Consider the following 23,243-nt stretch of genomic DNA (forward strand, 5'->3'; position numbering starts at 1 on the left):
TTGATAGTTGTCCTGCTTTCGTAATCATTTTCCTATGTGCAGACAACAGCTCTTCACATATGCCTTTTATTGCTGGATGTTGCACTGGCTTCCAATGATGCATCAAGAGCTGCAGTAAGTTCAAATATGAATAACACGATTATTTCTACAGTAATCATTAATATGCTAGTAAGGGTATGCTGTAGAAGATTCTTGAGGTTGCCAAATTTATTTCAGGATGGATGGTTTTTAAATATGTTATAGCAACCTGGAGACATGTCAGGTTCAGTAATTTATAGTGGCAAGATGAGATGTTGAATTGTTGATATTAATTATTGAAAGTTGAGGCTAAGCTTCCAAACATTATTTCAACTCAACATTTACTCAATGCTTTGGGTACATCATGGTTACCATATATTTTGGACCTTTATCCTAGCTTATACATGCTTCATATTGCTAGTTGGCTATTGCGTTTTATTCTATACTAGACAAAGGTGCATGCCACTTGCCATTTATTTTGCTCCTCTGGATCTTTATAAAAACTATTTTTATTTGTCCCTTATATTTTTTTCCTTATTCCTATCCTTTATAGCATGGTTTCTAAAACATGTAATTGCTACATTATAACAAATCATACCATGGAAAAATAATAAGTTTTAGAATCTTATTAAAATTTTCACAAAAAAACTTTATTAAATTTGATGATGTACAAGCATAGAAAAGTGATATTTACCGTAAAAATCTAATATAAATGCGATGGTGCTACCATAATGAATGAGGGTATTAGTATCTGTGTCTTGGGTCTGAAGAAAAAGAGAGTAACATCCCTAGTTCCCGTATTAATGTCCACTTCTGTATCTGTATCTAAACACCTTAATTTTGAGGTATTGGTTCTCTTTCAAGTTTCAAGGCTCAAAGACTTCCTTTGCCTACCTCCCAGGAATGAGCATGCATGCAGATGTGATTTGGTTTCTCTTGCAGGTTGAATGCATTCATTCCTTTCTTAGGGCTAGCACCATGTCAAACCATAAGTCAAACCATACAAACTTGTCCTAACTCAACTCAACAAAACCTTATCCCTTAGATGAGCTCATTATATTTGGCATGGTGAATAGCGTCTGTCATAAAATGTCTATCATAATCAAAACACTAGAATCAAAGTCAAAATTGATCCATAACTTTGAAATCTAGGTGCACCAGCAGCCAAACCAGAAGAAGACACACAACAACCATGATCCATGATCCTTATGTCTTGAGACTGTCCATACTTCTCATTCTCATCCTTCAATTGCCTCAATGTGCTTGAACTCAACTTTTATTGCTTTGGTCCCAAAGAAAGTGGGAGCAAGTCATCCAAGAGAATTTAGACCCATCAGTTTGGTTAATAGCTTGTATAAAATCATTGTGAAGGTTCTGTCTAGAAGAATTAGAGTGGTGCTTTCAAAGCTAATCTCACAGAATCAAGGGGTTTTTGTTGGAAATAGGCAGGTTGTGGATCAAATTCTAATTCCCAATGAGTGTGTGGAGGATATGCGGAGAACAAGGAGGAAAGGGATTGCGTGCAAGTTGGGTTTAGAGAAGGCTTACGATATGGTTGATTGGTCTTTTTTGATGCAAGTGTTGAATTGCTTTGGTTTTGGGGAGAAATGGTGTAAATGGATCCTGAGTTGTATAGAGACTTGTCATTACTCCACCCTGATAAATGGAAAGGTATCACTTCTCGGATATTAGGGGAATTAGACAAGGGGACCCCCTCTCTCCATTTCTTTTCACCTTGATCGTTGAAGTATTGGGGAGGCTAATTGAGAAAGCAGATTTGAGAAGTCTTGTGAGGGGATGGAGAGTTGGAAAAGACAACATTCCCAGCACCCATTTATAGTTTGCTGATGATACAATTTTGTTCTATGAGGGGGAAGATGTGAGATGGGCCAAAAACGAAGTTGGTGATTCAAGTGTTTGAACAAATGTCAAATATGAAGGTGAACTTTGATAAGAGCTGTGTGGTGAGGATCAATATGGAAGAGAGCTATATTGGAGAGGGTTGAAGCTTTTGGTTGTACTGTGTCTCAGTGGTTGTTGGACTATTTGGGGATGCCCTTGGGGGATAACCTGAGGAAAGAGAGCTTTTGGAGCCCCATAATTGATAGATTTGCTAAGAAGTTGGCCTCTTGGAAGACAAATTATTTATCTCTAGGTGGTAGAATTATTTTGATTAAGTCTACACTAGCTAGTTTGCTTGTGTATTATTTATAAGTTTTTAGGATCCTAGTGAAGATAAGTAGGAGTTTGGAGAAGTTGATAAAATATTTCTTGTGGGTATCGGGGGAGGAGAGAAAGGATCACAGGGTGAATTAGGAACTAGTCTCTAGGATTAGGGCTGATGGAGGGTTAGGTTTAGGTAACATTCAGAGGAAAAATGAAGCCTTGTTGGGCAAATGGCTGTGGAGGTTGGGAGGTGAGAGGGATAAACTCTGGACGAGGGTAATTTTAAGTATTCATGGTTAGGTAGATGATGGCTGGGACACTGGGACTTTGGCAAGGTCTTTTGGTGCCTCTCCTTGGAAACCTATACATTCCATTCTTTCTTTTTGCAGCACATCAAGTATGACCTTTGCTCTAGGAATCATGTAAACTTTTGGGAGCACATTTGGGTGGGTGAGATACCTTTAAAAGACCAATTCCCTTCCTTGTTTTCACTCTCCTGGTTTAAGGGTCGTCTAGTTTTCTAGTTCCTTCTCAGTCTAATTTTGGGTTTGATTGGGATCTGGGGCTTAGAAGAGGCTTAAGGGATGTAGAGGTTGAAAATGTCATGAGTCTGGTTCAGATCTTAGACCGGGTGGTGTTGGATCCCTCTTTGAGAGGGATAAGAGACTATGGACCCTAACTCCCTTTGGAACCTTCTTTTGTGCCTCCTTCAAGTCCCTATTGCTTTTATCTAGTCCATTTGCACAAAATTTTCCAATTAAGGATTTTGGGGTGAGCCGATTCCTCTACGGATTGGAGCCTTTTGTTGGGAAGCCTTCCTCAGAAGATGTAATCATGTAATACTTGTGAGTTGTGACATACTCCAAAGAAAAAGGCCTTTTTGTTGTTTGTCTCCGAATTGGTGCATTCTTTGCAAGGCTAATGGCGAAAGCTCCTACCACTTATTAGTTTCTTGCCCTTTTGCTACTGATCTTTGGGAATGGTTTTTTTCCTCTTTTGGTTGCAGGTGGACCCCACCGCCAAACATTCAAAGTTTGTTTAACCCCTTGTTCTTTGGTTGGCCAAACAAAAGGGGAAGGATAAATGTGGAGATGTGTGAGGGCTGCTGTTTGTTGGACTCTTTGGGAGGAAAGGAACACCAGAATTTTCTTTGAAGTTGAAAGAAGAATGCCTTATTGAAGTAGTAACCATGAGGGTGGTACATTGGCTGAAATCCTTGGACCTGTTTGTTGATATTTCTACGGATATGTTGCAGAATAGCTGGCTGGAGGTGGAAAATTCTGCTCCTGCCCGCTCTTTAGTTTGTCCTGTGTGGTCACCACCAAGAAGTGGACTTACAAAAGCTAAACTTTGATGGAAGTAGTGAGGGAAATTCAGGTCCATTAGGTGTAGGAGGGATTTTTAGAGATGAGGATGGGAAGGTGCTCGCTTTGTATTCAGCTCCCATTGGGGTTGGAGACTCTCTCAAAGCTGAGGTCTATGCAGTACTGGAGGGTATAAGGAAGTCTAAGGAACTGAATATACAAAAATTAGTCATTGAAGGGGACTCAAAGCTGGTCTTAAGTTGGTTACAAGAAGGTAGTGGACTTTGGAAATATGCTAATGAGAGGCGGGAGATTAATTGGTTAACTAGAGAACTGGAAATCAAGTTCCAGTGGGTCAGGAGAACAACAAATGCAGTTGCTGATGCTTTGGCAAAGCAGGGGGTGGGAAGGGATCAAATATTTTGGGCTGTTCTGTAACTTTTTCTTTTTTGCTATATTCCTGGAGAGAATTAAGCCTGTTTATCTCTCTTTTGAGCGCTGTAACTAAATTCTTTTGATCTAATGAATTCCAGTTATTGATTAAAAAAAAACTGCCTCAATGTGCTTAGCCACAATATTCAAAAACCACAGTTCCAACACCAACAATCAAAACAGGAAATCTAGTATTGGAGAAATTCATTTGTTTGAGTAATTTCTTTTCTGTTCCACTTCCTCATATCATGAAAAGTTAAAAAGCAACAACTATTTTTTTTATCATTTATTTAATTTGTTATAAGTAATACAACAGACAAGGCTAAGGCATCTGAAAAGACATGTTCTATAACCATGTTACAAGTTCAACCTTGGCCTAAATTGAGTTTGGAGATGGAGATAGAAAGCTTTGCAGACATTAGAATGCTCTATGTTTCTATGGAATATGAAATATTTATATCCCTCACTAAGTTCAAATCCTAGATCAAAGCAGCTTTTTTTTTTGGGGGGGGGGGAGGATAGATCTAATAAGTTCTACCTTCATCAACCTCCCAGTGTACTTCCATTCTGATTTTTGGATCCCTGTCTTGATGGCAAACAGAGTGGGAAAGATTACAAGATAAGAGACCTCTCATGGGAGCTAGGGGACAACACCAAAATGGAGAATTTAGTCAAATGGGAAGCAGTGTACAAAGCTGAGGAAGGGGGTCTATTGATATATCCTGAAGTTCTTGGACCTTTCCATTCCTGATTGGCAGAATTTGGACTAGTTCTCCATCTGGCACCTTTCCCTGTTCTTCGTTCTTCAAAACTATCTCTTCCACCAGCTCCTTGGTGCTTTTCCCTGTCAAAGATATCTAGTGTGGACCTGTCCCACCTAAAATCAGGGCTTTTTGCTAGGAAGTTGTTCATTTAAAAGCTTCCCTTTTTATATTGAGGATAAAAATTGGGTAGAGAGGAGGTCCAGAATATCTATAGGTAGGGGTATCAATTGGACTGGATTTGGTCCTACCTGATCCAGTCCAATGTGAGTCCATTACAAATGGACCAGGTCGAATCCAATCGAATGAATATTTTGGATCATTTTGGACCACCCAATCTGTTCAAATTTGTTTTAATTTAGATTAATTCTAACCAAAACCTGGTCCATTGACACCTATATTCTTATCTTCTATCAATGGAGTAGATATTGGCTCAATCCAACCCAATCCAATATAAATTCATTATGGATGGACCAGGTCCAATCCAATCAAATAAATACTTTGGACCATTAAGTCTGGACTGGTCCAATTCAATGTCTTGTTAATCCGTCCAATTCATCCAAATTGATTTTGCTTTGGTCGGGGTCCAAACCAAAACCAGCCCATTGACACCCCTATCTATTGGTGGTGCCTAAGAACTGAGAAGAGGGAAAAATGGTTTCAAACCATTGATGTATATGAGCATGAAAGTCTTGTCATTTTGGTACTACTGATGTTCAAGATTGATGAGAAAGACCTATGATTTAACTGGAAGTTCCTTGATTACATTCTAATGAGAACGGACTTTGGATCCAAGTGGGGAATTGGAATAAGGTCTGTATCACAAAACATTTTTTTTCTTTACTGTTCAATGGCACCTGGGAAATTTTATGATTCACAGTGACTGGGATAGGGAGATCCATTCTCCCCATTCTTATTTGTGTATCACGGAAACACTCGTTTGACAATGAGTGTAGATGAGAGAGGCTTTATACAAGCATTCCAGGTGGGGGAAAATCAAGTACCTATCACATTATTGCAGTTTGCTGATGACATGTTTTTTGCAAGGCATCAATGAACCAAAATTTGCACCTAAGGCATGTTCCAAGGTGCTTTGAGATGGTCTCAGGTTTGCATATTAATTTATTCAAAAGTGAATTAATGATGGTAGGAGAATCACCATTTCTAAAGAAAAAACAGTTAGAGAATCTCCTATTGTGGAGAAGTTGGTGGAAATATTGGAGTGCAATATTAGTAATTTGCCCATCAAATTCGTGGTTCTTCTATTGGGGCAAGGTGTAAATCAGTTTGGGTTCCAATGTTAGAAAGATTGGACAAGAGTGTGGCTTCATGGAAATCTACTTCCTATCTCTTTTTAAGCTACCAACAAGTGTCTTAAAAACAGTGAAGAAGTTTGGTGTGCACCTATCCCACTAAAAGTTATTGCTTTTTGTTGGGAGTTTTTCATGGAAGCATCAATGCCTATTTTGTGTTACAAAAGAAAAGTCCAAGCTCTCCTCTTTCTCGTAGCTGGTGCATCTTGTGCAAATTGAATGGTGACACTGCTTTTAAACTATTAATCTCCTCTCCTTTTTGGTTGCAGGTGGGATCCTCTTGGTAGCTTGGATAGATTGTCTGGCTCCTAAGTGGTTAGATGCCCAACAAGGAGGGGTAGAATAATGTGGAAGTGTACAAGAGCTGCAGCTATTTGGTCATTGTGGGAAGAAAGAAATGCAAGAGTTTTTGAAGAAAAAGAAAGGAGTTGATTGAAGTCATTACAATGAGAGTTTCATTTTGGGTGAAGACTTTGGATATGTTCTTTGAGTTTACACTTGATGATATCCTTAGAAATTTGGGGGCAGTTGCAGCGTCCTCAGCAAGAAAGACAAGAATAGCAAAGGAGTGGATTCCCCCAATTAGAGGGTGGTGGAAATTGAATTTTGATGGTATAGTATGGGTAATCCTGGACTCTCTGGCATTGGAGGTGTAGCAAGGGATGAAAATGGAAAGATTTTGGCAATGCACTCAGGCTTTATAGGGGAAGGGGATTCGGTAACAGCTGAATGGGTAATCCTGGACTCTCTGGCATTGGAGGTGTAGCAAGGGATGAAAATGGAAGGATTTTGGCAATGCACTCAGGCTTTATAGGGGAAGGGGATTCGGTAACAGCTGAAATGATGGCGAACTCAAACTCGTTAGCTGCAATGGAGGTTTTTTATCTCCTTAGTCAAGATTGGACGCTGGCTGGATTACTAGGCTAGTCTCGATTTTCAGAGTGATTTTCTAAACAACTGGAAGAGCATAGGTTACACACTCTTATTCTCATTATGGTTTGTAGTTCTCTCCACTATTCCTTTTCTTTGACCACCCAATCAAACAGACACTCACTATGCTGGGTTTTAACTAGTGTCAAAGTAGACATTTTGCTTCAGGGTGAACAGACATTAGTGGCAGAAATGTTATTTTGCAATCCTGTCTACTAAGTGAGTAATTAAGTAATACAATTGCAAACTAGTGTCATGGTTATATGCAACCTATAGGGGTGTCTTAGTAACTAGGTGAAACTATAGGGGATTAAGTAAATGACCTTTTTTTGTTCTTACACTTTCCGTTGATGTCCTTAATTACTTGATTCTAGGGCAAATAAAGTTGTTCTAGCAAGAGAATGAAGAGTTGGAAGCAATAGGACTTGTTTGCAGCTTGCAATTTGCAATGATATTATCATCTTTTGTGAGGTAAGGGGAAGGGGTTGAAGCCTTCACCTTTTGATCAAATGCATTGAGAACCTTTCAAATTGAAAGTAAACCTTGGGAAAAGTTGCATTGCAGGAATTTCCTTGGGTGAGGCAATTAGGCTATGTTTTGTTTAAAGGAAAATGTAGGGAAAGGTAGGGAAACCTTTACAGACCTTGTATGGGTTTCCCTACCTTTCCTTTCCTTTCCCTATTTTTTCCTTCAAACCAAACACAGCCTTATTGTTAGATATGCAAAAATTTTGGGCTGTGCAATGTCTAAGTGGCCACTTAATATCTAGGGCTTCCTCTAGATGGCAACCATAGATTTTTGAACCCTGTCCTTGATAGATCTTCTAAGAAGCTGGCCCAGTTGGAAGAGGAATTGTATTTCTTTCTGTGGAAGAGGTACATTAATTGAGTCCACTTTCGCCAACGTGTGCTGATTTATTTTCTATCCATGCTCAAAATGCTTGTCCTAATTGTGAAAGGATTGGAAAAATAATAGAGGCTTTAGGAAGCAGCTGATTCCAAAAAGAGGCCATCTACTTAGTTGGGCTTATGGTGTGTTAGGTCCTTAAGTTTGCTGGACTTGGAGCAGGTTATTAAGATACTCCTAGATACAACTTAAAAAAATAATAATAAAGAAGAAAAAGGGCTTTCTTTAAGCCTGGTTAGTTCTATTGGTGGGCTGAAACATTTTAGTAAAGAAAGAGGTCTGCAGTCTAGTTTAGTGAACAACATGCCCCAAGTTAATTGGGTTTGTTTGTAATGCAATAAGCATTTAATGGGCCTACAGTAGAGCCCATTTAATGGAACAGTAGGCCCTAAAAGAACAAATCTATATTTGTTATTTTCTTGTGAGGTATCCCACTTATTTATAAGGGGATGCCACTTGTCCTATTCTAACAAGAGGGCTATTTTCCCTCCTTTAACCACGAAGTGGGGGGGGGGGACACATGTCACCCTTGGGGAGAGAGAACACACACTTTTCACCTTAGGAAGGAATAGTTTTCTTTTCCCTCCCTAACCCATTTTAAGTGGGGGTGACACTTGGAGAAGGGTGGAGAGTTACTTAACTACCTCCCTCCTCTATATAAACCCCTCTCCTACAAGGAGAAGGGTTTAATGCCATTTTGTTGGCTAATACTAATTTATTGGCAGGATTTCTAGCACTAAGAAACAAGTGGGAAGAGAAAAGAGAAGAAGATTGGTGTGGAGAGCATAAAAGAGAAGAAGAGGAAGGTAGGGAATCTTGTTTTCTTCCTACAGCCCTTCAATATGATACTCCTTGTGCTTCCCACATGAGATGGAAGACCATATTCTTTCTATTCCTTTCTCCCTTCTTTTTTTTTTTCTTTTTTCCTTGTCTATGAAACTTGGCTAATTATGGTTCCTTCTTTCATTTTGACCTCGAAAATCATTACTTTATGTGAGGTAGACAACTATCTACAGCCTTGTTCATGAAACTTGGCTGATTATGGTTCCTCACAGCATGATAATGTACATAACTACAAAATTTAAAGGCCGTTTGCAGCATTATTTATGAAATATGACTATTTATGATACCTATTTACTTGTTATGTAATAAAAAGTTTATTTATTTGCTGGTTTTCTCTCAAACAAAAAGGGAATTATATACCAGAATTTTCAAAGAAAAATTCTGTAGAAAAATGATACTTAGTTTAATCTATTCATTTGTACTTCTGAATCAGAATCAAAAGGTTTTCTCTGCCCCTAGCAGAGATGTAATTAAGGTAGTATCTACGTGATTTCTTGAATGGGGCTTACCCAAATAAGAAAAAAATCCAATTATTAGTCTAATTGGGTGAATTATGTTAAAGTGAGAAACTATACTAAAAAAATTTCCACTAACATGGTATGTAAGAGGAATGTTGAAGGTTTGGGATGGGGAGGTTGGCCTTGAGAAGTTCCTCTCTTTTGATGAAATGGTTGTGTTTTTTCTATTGGATTTAGATAATCTTGACACACTTTATTTTTTGTCCTTGAATCGATGAGAAATGGTTGGGATTCATGTCTAATTACAAGAACGTATTTGGCTTCTTCTGGACAGCTATTTCCTCACTCAGGTGTGTTTTTGCAACATATTAGCTATGCTGTGCTTCTTGGAAAAGAACTAGATTTTGGGAGGATCTTTCGTAGAGAGAGTTGCCTTTAAAAGATGAGATTTCCTAGTTTGTGTGCTCTATCTCAATACAAAGATAAGTTTGTCTCATTATGTTTCTTTATCAGATCAAGGGTGTACATGGGATTTAGGTTTGGGAAGAGCCTTACGGATTTGGAAACTTTTCAAGTCATTGGTCTTGTTGGATCTTTGGAAGGAGTTTTCTTTGATAGATCTAAATCTAATTATAGAATTTGCTCCAAAAACCATTCTGGCTTTTTTACTTGTGCAACTTTCTTCAAGACCTTTAAGGACTGATTCCTTTTTTACATTTCTTTTTTGTGAAGGCCTTTTGGAGTGCATTGTACCACAAAAAATGACCTTTCTATCTGGAGGTAATTAACAGGAAAATCAACATTTGTGAATTTTTTCTCCTTTGTGTTATCTTTTTTTTTTTTTTTTAAATCAAAACTAAAATGTGTTTCTTATATAAGGGAAGTTGTTGATCTATTTTCCATTTATTAATCTGCTATCCTTTTGTATCTAGAATTTGGGAGTTCTTACTCTTGGATGCAGGTGGAATCCCTTAGGGGATGTGGAAAGTGTTTATGGCGTCTCTTTTTCCTCTCCATTGAAAATGGGAGGGAGGGTTTTGTATAGATGTGAAGGGATGCAGCTACAATCTTGTCGATAGTTTGAGGGAAAAGAAATGTTAGAATTGAGAACATTTGTGTCAACGTTGTGCTTTGGACAAAAATATTCAATATGTTTACCCAAGAGGCCAATACCACAAATACTGGGACCAACATTGGGTAATGGTCTTTTCTTGATGAAATAATTAGAGGTAGATCCACTAGTTGCTTTTGTTGGATTTCTCTAAAAACCTCACTACATGAAATTAAATTTTGATGGGCATTGCTTGGTAACTTCGAGTGACCTAACCATTTCTGGCTTTGGTGGTGTTTTCCAAGAATAGTCATTGGAGATTTTATGTTTATTTTCTTTGGACCTATAGGTTACACTGTTACAGTGATTTCACAAGAGTCAAGTTACTAGCGGTAGCAGTATGGTATTATTAGTATGGTCTAAGAATGGGTAATGCTTACAAATTTTGATATTGGCTCTTGGAAATATAGATACAAAATGAAAGAAACACTATATAGATGGCAAGGGAATCAAGAACATTTTGTATGGAATATGGATACAAATCAGCCAGTAGCCTAATTTATGAATTGGCTATGTAAGGGATAAATAGAAATAACTTGTATTGGTGGAACATCCTTTGCTGGGGTTTGGATGTAGTAATGCAAGCAAAAGTTTGACTAGAACTATTTTGGATCACCAGCCATTGTGTTGATTGAAGAGAATGTTTAAATTAGGCTATCACCCTTAAGATTTGAGAACATGTGGCTAAAGCTTTGGAAAGGGTTTAGGTTCCACAAGAAATTGTAGTATATGAAGGGGAGACTAAATCTATGGAATAAAGAGACTTTTGGGAGTGGAGGAGAAAAATGCTTCTACAACAATGTAGATGGAGGTGTTGGATAAGGAGGAGACGGAACAGTTATCTTGGGAGGAATCTTTGAAGAGATGTGAGTTAAAGGATGAATTTAATATGTTATTTAAAAGGGAAGAGATAAGTTGGAGATAGAAGTCAAGGTGTAGATAAATGAGAGAGATTGGAACCCTAGATATTTCCACTCAACAAGGCCCAATCTGACATCTGATCCGATTATCTCAGATTCGGATTATGTTTTTATGTAATTGGATTGGATTTGGACTTGACTCCATCTGATCCGACTAAAATCTGAATCCGATCATATTATAATATTTATTGATTTTAATACATAAATTTTATATAATAATATTTAAAGCTATAAAAAATCATATATTATATTATATATAATAAATTCAGTATGTATATTTACATTAAGTTGTTATATATAAAAGTTGAAAAGTAAATAAGTTTTTTAATTTTTTGTATTTAAAAAAATTAAAGCGGAGTCGGATTAAATCCGAACCCAATCCAAGTCCGTCAGGATTCGAATTTAAACCCGATCGGATTTCGGATCGGAATCGGATGCAAGTTTTCCATAATTGGATAGGAGTCTGATTTTGCCGAATCTGATCCGATTACAGCTCTACATCTAACTAGTGAATAGTAAATCGTGGTTTATTGGCAGTATAAAAACCTAGTATTCAAGGTTTCATTAGAAATCATATATAAAAACATTTATGATGGTTGGTTCACTTAAAAATACTAAAGATAAAGTTCATCGTCTAATCTTTAGCTTCCTTATCTTATAATTGTGCTCTCTGATATGTTTTTATTGTTATTCATTGTTATATATTTTCCTCAAGATGTCTTAGAGATTGTGCTCTCTGTTATTTTATTTGGGTAATTTTTTTTTTCATTAGTTTACCTTGGGTAAATTAATCAACTCTTAATGCTCTTATTGGGAAAATGTCTATCTGTTCAGTGTCTTGCTATTTTTTTTTTTTTTTTTTTGTTTATGAGCTTTATTCTTGTGCCTGTCTCAACCAATTTTGTTCTGATTCATTGTCCAGGATGTTATTCTTTACATTGAAAAAGCTTTTGGTGTTGGTTATATGACTAATCAAGGTGACAATGGAAACACCACACATCAACCTTCAAATCCAGTAGTGAAATCTTCCTCCACACTAAGCAATTCAACTGCTCCAGATATATCTAATTCAGATTCGGTTGCCAATTCAAATGCCTCAGAAAATCCTTTATCGAGAACCTTATCAGATGAGGCACTTGACTATGAATCTCTACTGTCAACACTGGATATTAGTGGGCCTAGGCCAGCTAGCCTACCATCATCACATGATTTGTCGAGAATGACGGCTGATCGGCCTACTCCTGCTGTTGATCTAAAGTTGAAGCTGCATCTTTACAAGGTCCGACTTCTGCTTCTCACTAGAAACCTAAAGGCATCAAAGCGAGAAGTTAAGCTAGCTATGAACATAGCACGTGGTAGAGATTCTTCCACAGCATTGCTTTTAAAGTCCCAGCTAGAGTTTGCTCGTGGTAATCACCGTAAAGCAATCAAACTCTTGATGACATCAAGTAATAGGACAGAATCAGGGACGCCAAGCATATTCAACAACAATCTAGGGTGCATCTATCATCAACTAGGGAAAGACCACACTGCAAATGTATTTTTCTCCAAGGCATTGAGATGTAGTTTGTCACTCCGGTCAGAGAATCCTCTTAAGCTTTCAACTTTCTCACAAGATAAATCTCTCCTAATTGTGTACAACTGTGGGCTGCAATACTTGGCATGTGGCAAACCTTTAGTTGCTGCACGTTGCTTTCAGAAGGCCAGTTTAGTTTTCCATAGTCGGCCCCTCCTATGGCTCCGGATGGCTGAATGCTGTATACTTGCACTTGAGAAAGGTCTTTTGAGATCTAATGGTACTCCCACTGATGGTGAGGTTAGGGTTCATGTTATTGGAAAAGGGAAATGGAGGCAACTAGTTGTGGAAGATGGGAACTTGAGAAGTAGGCATTTGAATTCTATGGAAGAGAATGATGAGTTTTTGGGTGGTGATAGTCAACAAAAGTTCTCAATGCCATTTGCTCGGCAATGTCTTCTCAATGCACTACATTTATTGAATAGATTTGAGTCAAAGCATCTGAAGGCAGATTTATCAAATTCTGTCTTGGAGGAAGATGAATCAAACCAATCCTCATCACTGAAGAGCTCAAACCACAAGAATTTGTCAGTAGGGGATTCAAAAACATCAAATGCAACATTAATTTCTGCCTCGGCTAATGCAAATGGGGACACAAAAGAACCAAAGGGAGGAGTAAGTCCCAACACTGCCTTACAGAGTTCTGTATCTTCTTACAAAGATATGTACAGAAGAGAGAACAACATGATCAAGCAAGCTGTACTAGCAGACCTTGCATATGTGGAGTTGAATCTGGAAAATCCTTTGAAGGCACTAGCTGCTGCAAAGTCTCTTTTGAGGCTTCCAGAATGTTCAAGGATATACATTTTCCTAGGTCATGTATATGCAGCTGAGGCCTTGTGCTGCTTGAATCGGCTAACGGAAGCTGCTGAGCATTTGTCAGTCTATGTTACAGATGGGAAGATTGAGTTGCCATACAGTGAGGAAGACAGAGAAAAGTGGCGAGTTGAGAAAGGTGGAGAAGGTGAAGAGGCAAATGGTGGTTCACTGGCTCCCAAGAATCAACCTGCAGAAGAATCTCAAGGTATTGTGTTCCTCAAACCAGAAGAGGCTCGCGGGACCCTATATGTAAATCTCGCCACCATGTCCATTATCCAAGGCGATATTGATCAGGCCCAGAGGTTTGCAACCGAAGCACTATCTGCATTACCCAACAACCCAAAGGCCGTTGTCACAGCTGTTTATGTGGATCTCCTGCAAGGGAAGTCACAAGAAGCACTCTCAAAGTTGAAACAATGCAGCCATGCCAGATTTGTCCCAGCAGTGTAACATGAAGAGATCTTCCTGATGGTTGTATTGGTGGCCTTAATTGATCAAGTGTCCAGCCCAACACCCTGTTTGAGTTTTACCAGGTTGACGAAGGAATTGCCTAGGATATCTGTAACATATATATGATGAGTCGTAGAATAAGCTTTTTCTATGTTTAGGGTTTGGTGGCATGGCACTTTTTGTTTACCGCAGATGCCCCCGTTTCAGATTCAAGTGTAGTTTTTCTGATTCAGATTACTATGATTAGTGGCTAATCCAGTTGGCATTCAACAAGGAAGGGGGGAGAGATACGGTCTCTTCTCAAGGAAAAAAAATTATTCATTCTGGAAAGTAAATGCAAATGCAAAATCAAGGTCAATTCCTATGCAAGAGTCTTTTCTTTTCTTTTCTTTTCTGGTTTTCTACTCTGGTTGTAGTAGCAGGAGAAAAGCCAGAAGAAATAGCAATCAATCGTGTCATACAGAGTACTGATCCTCTTATTTGAAGGCGCCTTCACGGCTTTAACCATCTTTCGCTGTTCTCTTTTGTTGTTTTCCGTTTCTTGTTTCTTTCACCTCAGGAACTAATGCAACATTGAGCTTTACACGTCAACCAGATGCAGAGTGAGTGCTTTCACTTGACCAAACGCTTGGTGCATTGGCCTTTTGCCATCGGAATCATGTATTAGTATTACCTTATATTGCAGCGTCTCATGCTTTCACCTCTGTATGCAAGCTTGTATTAGATTCGGCTTAATTTTAAAGGGATCTATCACAATGGCCAAGATCATACCCAAGAATTGAACGGTTGCATACTGAGGACTGGCCACAACAGAACGCAGCAGGATTGGATGAATACGATCCCAGGTGAATGTTCTAAAAGGAAAGCTTACAGAGTTACAGGTATATACACCATTTTGTTGCATGGTATGACGTCTTCTGTTGTTTTGCAGAGAGGTTTCACTTTCACAGGCTGACGGTGGGACTGCAGAGCAGACTGCTGGTATTTGGTCTGTCACCACCTTAAAATCAGCAATAAAATGACAAATCCCGGAAGAGCAGAGAGAAAAGTGAGACTGGGGAGACCAAGAAAACTTTTCATCCCTTCGTTTAAACCAAGCGCTCGTTTCTGTCAACGGTCCTGCCATAATGATTTCACTTTCGTATGCTTTTGTACTGCATTCCGGAAGGGATCCTGGAGCTCCTCACTGAATGCACCACCTCACACCAACTTCACTTCACCTGCTTGCATTAAGAACATTTTCCCATGAATGACAACTTACAAGCATGGTTCACTATGTCTGTCTCCAACTGTTGGAGCTTGGGAGTTCAAATCATTGGGAGATGTTCTCAATACATGGCGGGGATGTGCTGTGGGACGTCATGGGTGCAGATCTAAAATCGGAACTTGGAGGATATGGTTGTTACTTCCATTCCTTCTGTATTATTTTCGAGTGCGCTTCACACCAACCTCACAGCGCATTGCAAGTGTGCATTGAATTTGAGAGCATTCCAGCTCCTTTAGATGATGTTATCATTCATCCCAACACACGGCTGGGATGTGCTGTGAGGATGGTATGAGGCACGCTTTGTGAAGAACAGATCTGAACTCATTATTGCCTGCGTGCCAAATCTATGGGCTGTTGTTTTTTCTCTATTCTACACAAATTTCAAGTCTTCGTCATACTCCTATTTTTTGTGAAATGCAATCAATATTACGTGTTAACAAGAAGCGGGGTTCAGAGAAAAAGTCCCTTTATAAATCTTTCAAAAGTTTGATAGTTTTCACATACCAGGATTATCTTTTTTATCTTTTTATTTTGTTGGTCAGCATCTGGATTATCTTATTTACTGTGCATGTATTAAAACGGCTATGTTTTTACAAGTGAAGCAAAGAAACTTTCTTGTGTTGGAGCAAAAAAAAAAGTATTAAATAGTTAATAAGTTATATTTTTTGGTTAAAAAACTAAACAAGATGCTCAAATCACAGAACATTAAAAATGACGGGACCAAGAATGGCCAATGTTGATGGCAGCTTAAACCAACCTGAGTGACAGGTTAAAGATGGGATGGGATCATACAATGGGATGCTGGTGGAGAATGTCATGGAGGCAAAGTATAATGACTTTTAATATTTGATTCTTATATTTATTTATCTAAAAGGGGGAGATAAAGGGTATCACATAGGTCTTTATTTTTTATGAAGAAAAAAGAATGGAGAAAACTAGTGTTCTGCATATATCATGATGTATATACATATTTGAGTTATTTGACAATCTTGACTGAATCCTAACCACCCTTATTTTTCAAGTTCTTCCATTCATATCTATATTGGAGCAGTTCTGCAATAGAGAGCCCTTGTGCCCGGAAGTCATTTGTGCAAAGCACACAAGGGTTCTGGTTGGTTCAAAACATGGACTCTTCCATATGGTTTTATTCTGCTGAGAGTTACATACCCTCTCCCCTTTTCGTAGGATAGCAAAGTTCTTTATCTTGTGGTCCACGTTTTTGATGTAAATCTTTTCTCCACTTTTCTACTTTTAGCTGATCCAGATCCAGCTCCATTTGAAGTTGGGTTGCAGTTGGCTGTGCCTTAGGTTGGGCTTGAGTTGGGAGGTGGGACTCATGTTGAGGTTCCAGGCAATTTCAACCAAACCAAGCTGGATCATGTTTGTCTTTTTAGTTTAGTTGAAAAGTTTATGGATGCTATTCTTGGGAAAATTAGATATGGACATAAAGGCAGGCTATGCCTCTCCCTTGTTCTTATTTCCTTTCTTGTGGTTCTATTTAATAAAATTTCAAGGCAGGCCATCCTTTCTTGTGGTTCTTATTTCCTTTATTTAATAAAATTTTAATAAAATAGATCCATCCATGACAATTTTTCGGGGCCCTCATCAGTTAAGCTGTTTGTATTGTCATTCGTTCATGTGGAACAAAGTCCATGAACCTACTTCTAAAGAATATGTTGTAAAATTAGTAAATGAGAAGGGAACGAAACTTGTTTTATGCTTTCTGAACCCGGAGTGCAGCAATGTTGTAGAACCGCTTTTGGAGATGCAAATTGTGGTCTGAGAAAATTGTAAACTTGGATGGGCTCCGTTATACCACTTGATCATTCTCCTTAAAACCCTCTTTACCCCCTTATGGTGCAACTGGATCTCTGCAAATTGCTTTACAATATGAAACAACCCACAGACTTCTAGTAGACGTGCACTTGCTTATTTTCTTTCAAAGAGTGTGCAAGGCCTTATTTGAAGACACAGAAACGTGAAGAGATACAAAGCAAAAGACAGAAAAATAAAAATGTAAAAGTCAAAATGGTTTAAGTAAATTTGAAACAAACTGTCAAAACATGATAAAAAGATATGGTATGACGTGCTGCACATCCATGCCCACGACCCAACCTGTGAATTGATAAATTTCTATTTTTAACGAGTTTTAATGGTTTTTAGGGTTTTCAAATATATAAAAGCTTTTTTTCTTGAATTTTTTGTCAACCACAATAACAAAATTTCGTATTATTGTCTAAGGGCTAAAAATAACCAAAATTTTGGTTTTTAAATATTTTGGGTGGGAAATGAATCATTTCAGCAGATTGAGAATGCTTCCTCAAGCTAAGCAGTCTTCAAGTTCCTCCTTGCCTCTTCCACCCTTAAATCTCTTTGCCACAGGCTTCTGATATGTAATCAAGACTGTAAGAAAAGTATGCCCGATTGAATTTCCAAACAAAAACACTAAACGCCTAAGGTCCAACTCTTTGTGTGGGGCTACATTGTCTTCTGGGTCAATTATATCCATGAAATAAGTAAGATCCTAAACAAGGTATAGCAATATTCATGTACAATTTGGAATAAAAATTTGACATAAGTTACATGCAAACATTTTTTTTTTTCAAAATTATAAAAAACATGTATTATATTTTTTTGTCCCATATTATTTTTGAAAATTAGTACTCTTCAAGTATTATATATGTTCTTTGATAATTTGCACTTCTTTTCATACTACTAACATGATTTAATTCAAAAAGAAAAAAAAAAGAAGAAGAAGAAAGTTAAAAGGAAAAAAAAGCAACATAAGAAGGTTTATTTACTATGATTAAACTTGATCTCACCATGATGAATTTTGGTAGATGGAACCCATTAATGGCTAGTCCTAATTCTCTGAATGAACCGACCGGGTCCTTGTTTTATCGAAGGATACACGACATTCATGTTGTAAGTCTATATATACAAATCTTTTCAGCAAAAGCTGTACAATTATCCTTATTTTGGGTCCATTAATCCATTAATCAATCTTATTGGTCTTTCTTCAGTTCATTCTTTTCTTTTCTGGTGTTCATTTAATAATTGGTCTTTGAACTTTGAATGCAGAGCAAAACTACATAAATAGATTATTTCCAAGCTACGGGCCATCCCATCAACAGACACAGCATGTTCTGGCAAGAGAAGGGACAAATAGGGTTCATGTGCTAAAGCTTGAATTGTCCCAACCCTTTGCCATCATGTATCATCTCACATATTCTGTGTTGCTCTTTTGGGAAGTGAGGTGGAGCAGATGGTTAGGACCCATACCTTGAAAACACAGAAATTTCCACTTCTAGTAGCTAGGTTAAATAATTTCAGAATAAGCTCTTCAGCTTTTGGTGTTAAGACACAAATCACAGAACTATTAATGTTCAAGCTACACAGCCGAATAACTAAGCACCCTTAACGGCAAAAGCACACCAGCTGGTCTATACCTCCCCAAAATTTGATCAAAGTGAGCATAGACAGGTCCGACACCAATGGAGGGATGGCTATTGGAGCCAAGTGTATTGAACACAGTATAACCCTAAAGTGGTTGGCAGAAACCATTTCAATTCAAAGTTTTTTTTAGCCACCCTGGTGAATTCAGAGTTTCAGAATTCAGACAGTAATTCTTGACTGAATACACCTCATGCTTATATGCTCACAATAGGGTTGCCCACACTTTGGCTAGCTAATTATGGTGTTGATCACAAACATGTTGTAACATGGTCCCTCCCTCTTTGGAATTCATTCATTCTGATGAGTTGTCAGAGTATTTGTAACGGAGGTTTGTTGATTAGTGGAATCAGCCAAAGGGCTTTCATCAAGAAAAAAAGAAAGGAAGGCTGAATGTTATTTTCCATGTAAGTGATCATGCATTTAGTCAGATATATATGGACCACACCCCTTCTTGGGATTGTTCTTCCATTAACCAACAGGTGTAGACTGTAGCGACCTGATATCTGGACCTTAATGAACCGTGACTTACATTTTTGGGTAGCCATATTTTACAAATTGAAAATCTGCTTTCTTTTAATTTCTTAGAGTTGGCCGGGTTTTGAATGGAAATACTGAGATCATGTATTAATTATTATTGTACAAAATTGTAAATACAATAAATCGTGTCTCTATCCCCGTCTTAACCTATGTTAGAGCACCAATAACTATATTTAGAAACAAGGTGGAATGGGTAAAATTTCATTATTTCATTTTTTTTCTAAAACAGTAGCCCTAAATTTAGGGTTTGGAGGGGTAGGTTGTTCTGGCCTTCTGGGAGAGCCAATTGCTTCACCAATTTAGAGGGGTGTTTGGTACAGTGGCGTTGCTTTGTTGTTGCATTCTGAATTGATCAATATCCAGCAATTTGTATGAGAAAATTTTTTACCTATACATATTGTTCTTTCTACCTAGCTAAGAGGTTAAATTTGACGACGTTTCAATCATAAATGACACTAGATCGTATGATGTGGCAATACATATCTTTCATTTGTATTTATCAACCCAAAATGCAACTACAGTGCAATATTGCCATTGTACCAAATACCTCCTTACACTCCTCTGTCATGTACAAAGGATTGGAACCACGTACGTATATGAATTGATCCCACCTGCAAAAATGGAAGCTGGTGTATTGCTACTTATCTTGCTAGCATGGTTTTTAAAAACGATTCGGAGACCGAACCGGTCAGGGATCCGGTTATCGGGTCAAACGGTCTGACCATTTGAACAGAATGGTTGACCCGTTCATAAAAAAATAAAAAATAAAAAACAAAAAATGGTCAAAACCGTTTGAACGGTTTAAACAATTAATCGCCTGGTTCAGCGATTTGCTGACCAAAATCAACGGTTTTGGACAAATTTATGGTTTTAGAGAAAACTGAAACCGGTCAACTGACCAGTTCCTGGTTTTTCCGATCTGACCGTCCGGTCCGGTCTGGTTTTGAAAAGCATGCTTCCTAGTGCTCACTTCTCAGAAAGGAGGTTTTGATTTAAGTATCGCTTTGGGACATAATATTACTTGAAAAAGAAACATTGCATATTGACAATCAAAGCTATTGGATACTTCCCTCCCCAAATATCTAATCAAATAAAGCTACTTCTCTCAAGCCAGAAAAAGTGAGTCAAGGTTTCATAATTTCTGATTGAATTAGACATGCCTAGAATTTTTGGCAATCTATACATAGTCATAGTGCAAAATGAGACCAGAGAAACTGATAGTACCAAATAGAAATAGAGAAAAATAATAGAAAAGAGAAGTAGACACAACAAAGCACAAGGACATTACATAGCTTGTAGTAGGATGCCCTACACCCACAAGTGAAGATAACCAAACTAAACTACTATATTAAAGGGTGATTATAATGAAAGATCAGACATGAAAATAGAGCCAAAATTGTCAAAGAAAACTCTCTCTAGCTTCCTAACAGTGATGCTTTCTCTCCAAATCAATGTTCTTCCCAGCCAAGCTTGGAGACCCAGTTGTGAACAAGTAATGTCCACTGATAATGCACTCAAATTAATGCTAATTAGTGGATTCTTTTTAGGTATTGAATTCTAATAGATTAAGGAGAAATGATGAAATCGTTCTATTCTTGGTTAATCCTTATACCAGCCACTCCAGTAGCAGACAGCATAAGGCTGTGGAACACAGACAGCCAAATTAAAGTTCTCTCAACAATGAGCACTCCAAGGGACCCACCAAGAGAGCATTAATCAAATGAGCACCGGGAATTCTGGCATGTATTTCTCTAGTTATGTCCCACACCAGAGACCTAGGTCAGAACTGAGAATGGTAAAATTTGTCCACAATGAGATCATTTAATTAGGAATGTCATGATCTGGATCATCTGATGGATAAGCCAAATCCTTGTAGTCTGGCCTCTCTGGTTAATGGGTTGGCCGCCCTCTGATTATCAGTGGTGATCCAAATGTATCAACAGTCTCTCTTTCTCTCTCTCTCATACTTCAAAGCTACCAGGCCAAAATTGTCATTGATGCAAAGGTAGTAAGTACAGTACTAGTGGAGAATAAAACCTCCAGTTAATCACATTTCTCTTTTTAACCTTTGCCTTTAGATTATCATTGTTGTCTCAACTCTAGCAGATTCCCTAATGAGAAACCCACTTCACGTGCTCACAGTTGATTAAAAAAAGGTCTACATATTCCCAATAGAAAAGTGTAAATAAATACTGAGGAGCGATGCAATCCAAAAGGGAATCTGAATATCAGAAATGGAATTGTATAGAAAGATAAAAGCATCCCGCTTTCTCCATTGATACAAAATTAAAACACACATACAACAATTGCATAAGAACAAATGTGTACTATAAAAGCAAACATCAGTGGTACCAATCGAGGAAGGAACTACAAAAAAATTAACGAGAAGATGAAAAAGCAAAAGAAGGCAAAAGTTGGTTCGACATCCTTTCATGTCGATTCCGTCGTCCAAGCATTCATCATCAATCTAAAGACCTGCATCCACAAACACAGTAGCACCCAATGAGAAAAAGAGTGAATCATCCCCAACACCGAGAAGAAGAGAAGATCAAACCGATCAACAGTTTAAAAAGAATGCAGACCAGATTACATAGACTATAATCATGTAATTTCATGCTCTTTTTCCCAGAGAGAAAGAGAGAGATCAAAGCGAATTAAAATCTGTAATGATCTAGAAAGTTCTTTTATCATAACCAGTAACAAATGTGTATAGTGAAAACGTGAATATATAGTTAGAAACTTCAAGAAATCATTTCAGTGATAATCAAAAGAAAAGGCTGGAAATAGTACTAGATTGATAGTTCAACAGATTGAACACTACAAAAAGAGAGAGTTGAGAGTTGAAAATCATAGTCATGAAGAGAGCTCAGGGATTAGGGTTTTTAGTTTGAGATCTCGTATATATACTTAACTATTGGATCTAGAGTGTGCAGGTGTAACCAGGAGGAGGTGTCTTCCCACAAGTAACAAGGAGCTGAAGAGCAAGTGGGAGGTAGATGTTGATGTTGAGGAGCTTGACTTTGAGAGTAGTGCACAAGCAGACTGCAGCTTCGAGCTCAACAAGCCCCTCGAGCAATGGGCAGCACTGGTTCACAACTGGGTCTCCCAGACCAATGTGCACCAACCCGCCCAGGAGGTCCACACAGGCTCCGAGCTTGAGTGTGTCAATTGGGCATGTCTCCGGCTTCTTTGCGGGTGGTGGGCAAGGCTTTCCGGTGGGTGGTTTCACAGGAGGACCAGTCACCGGCGGGTATGTTACGGGTGGGTTCAGGATTGGAGGGACGGTAACAGGCGGCAGTTTAATGGGTGGTTTTACGATCGGAGGGACGGTGACCGGCGGAGTAACGACGGGAGGGAGGGTGATGGGACCCTTTGGAGACTTCACCTTGGGCTTCTTATGCTTCGGAGGGGGCTTGCTGCAGTAACCACAGCCAAGGATGGGAGTGGCTGAGGAGATGAAGAGCATGCAAATGATAAGAAGCGCAGAGATCTTAGAGGAGTCCATGGCCTTGGATTAATCTCCTCCCTGCCGCTTCGATCCTTTGATCTTCACTTGGTTTGATTGTGTGGATGCAGAGAAAGCTTGGGTCTCTTATAGAAGCGCTGAGGAGTGCAAAAACAATAAACCATTCACGTGAAGATGGCAAAGCCCCCAAAAAGCAACTGCCAAATCTTGCTAGTTGGCAAATGCTTCACATACATGCATTATTCTTCTCCAATTGTTTCTAGTATATATTATCAACTCTTTTTGTTTGTTTTTATCTTTTTGGGTTACTGAATCTAGGGCTTGAATGTTCAGGTCCGAGTCCGAATGGGGTAAGTATGCATTCACTCTGGATTTCTCATTTCTGTACGGGCCGGATGCTGAAGGAAGATGCACATATAATGGGAATTTTGTTTGCATTCTTGTTGGATTTGGGTTGGGGTTTTGTTCTATAATGTGGACCTTTTGTCAAGATCCAAACCCATCAAGTGT

The 23,243-nt window shown here is 38.4% G+C and overlaps 1 protein-coding gene and 1 non-coding gene across 2 annotated transcripts in view; one reads left to right on the forward strand and one right to left on the reverse strand.

Annotated features, from left to right (window-relative positions):
- The window catches only part of LOC104586133 (uncharacterized), a 28,264-nt gene extending 13,751 nt beyond the window's left edge, over positions 1–14,513 (forward strand). The window contains exons 5-6 of the mRNA XM_010243276.3: positions 43–114; positions 12,085–14,513. Of these exons, the coding sequence (XP_010241578.1) occupies positions 43–114; positions 12,085–14,007 (1,995 nt within the window). The 3' untranslated portion in view covers positions 14,008–14,513. The remainder of the gene's footprint in view (positions 1–42; positions 115–12,084) is intronic.
- A 6,994-nt stretch (positions 14,514–21,507) lies between these two features.
- LOC104586134 (uncharacterized) lies at positions 21,508–22,835 on the reverse strand. Its single transcript, XR_016082474.1, has 2 exons — positions 22,180–22,835; positions 21,508–21,742 (listed from the first exon to the last, which is right to left on the reverse strand). It is a non-coding gene; the product is annotated as an uncharacterized LOC104586134 (transcript).
- Between the last annotated feature and the right edge of the window lie 408 nt (positions 22,836–23,243).

This window comes from Nelumbo nucifera, chromosome 2 (assembly GCF_055504915.1).
Source record: "Nelumbo nucifera cultivar China Antique chromosome 2, China Antique-T2T, whole genome shotgun sequence".
Classification (NCBI taxonomy): Eukaryota; Viridiplantae; Streptophyta; class Magnoliopsida; order Proteales; family Nelumbonaceae; genus Nelumbo; species Nelumbo nucifera.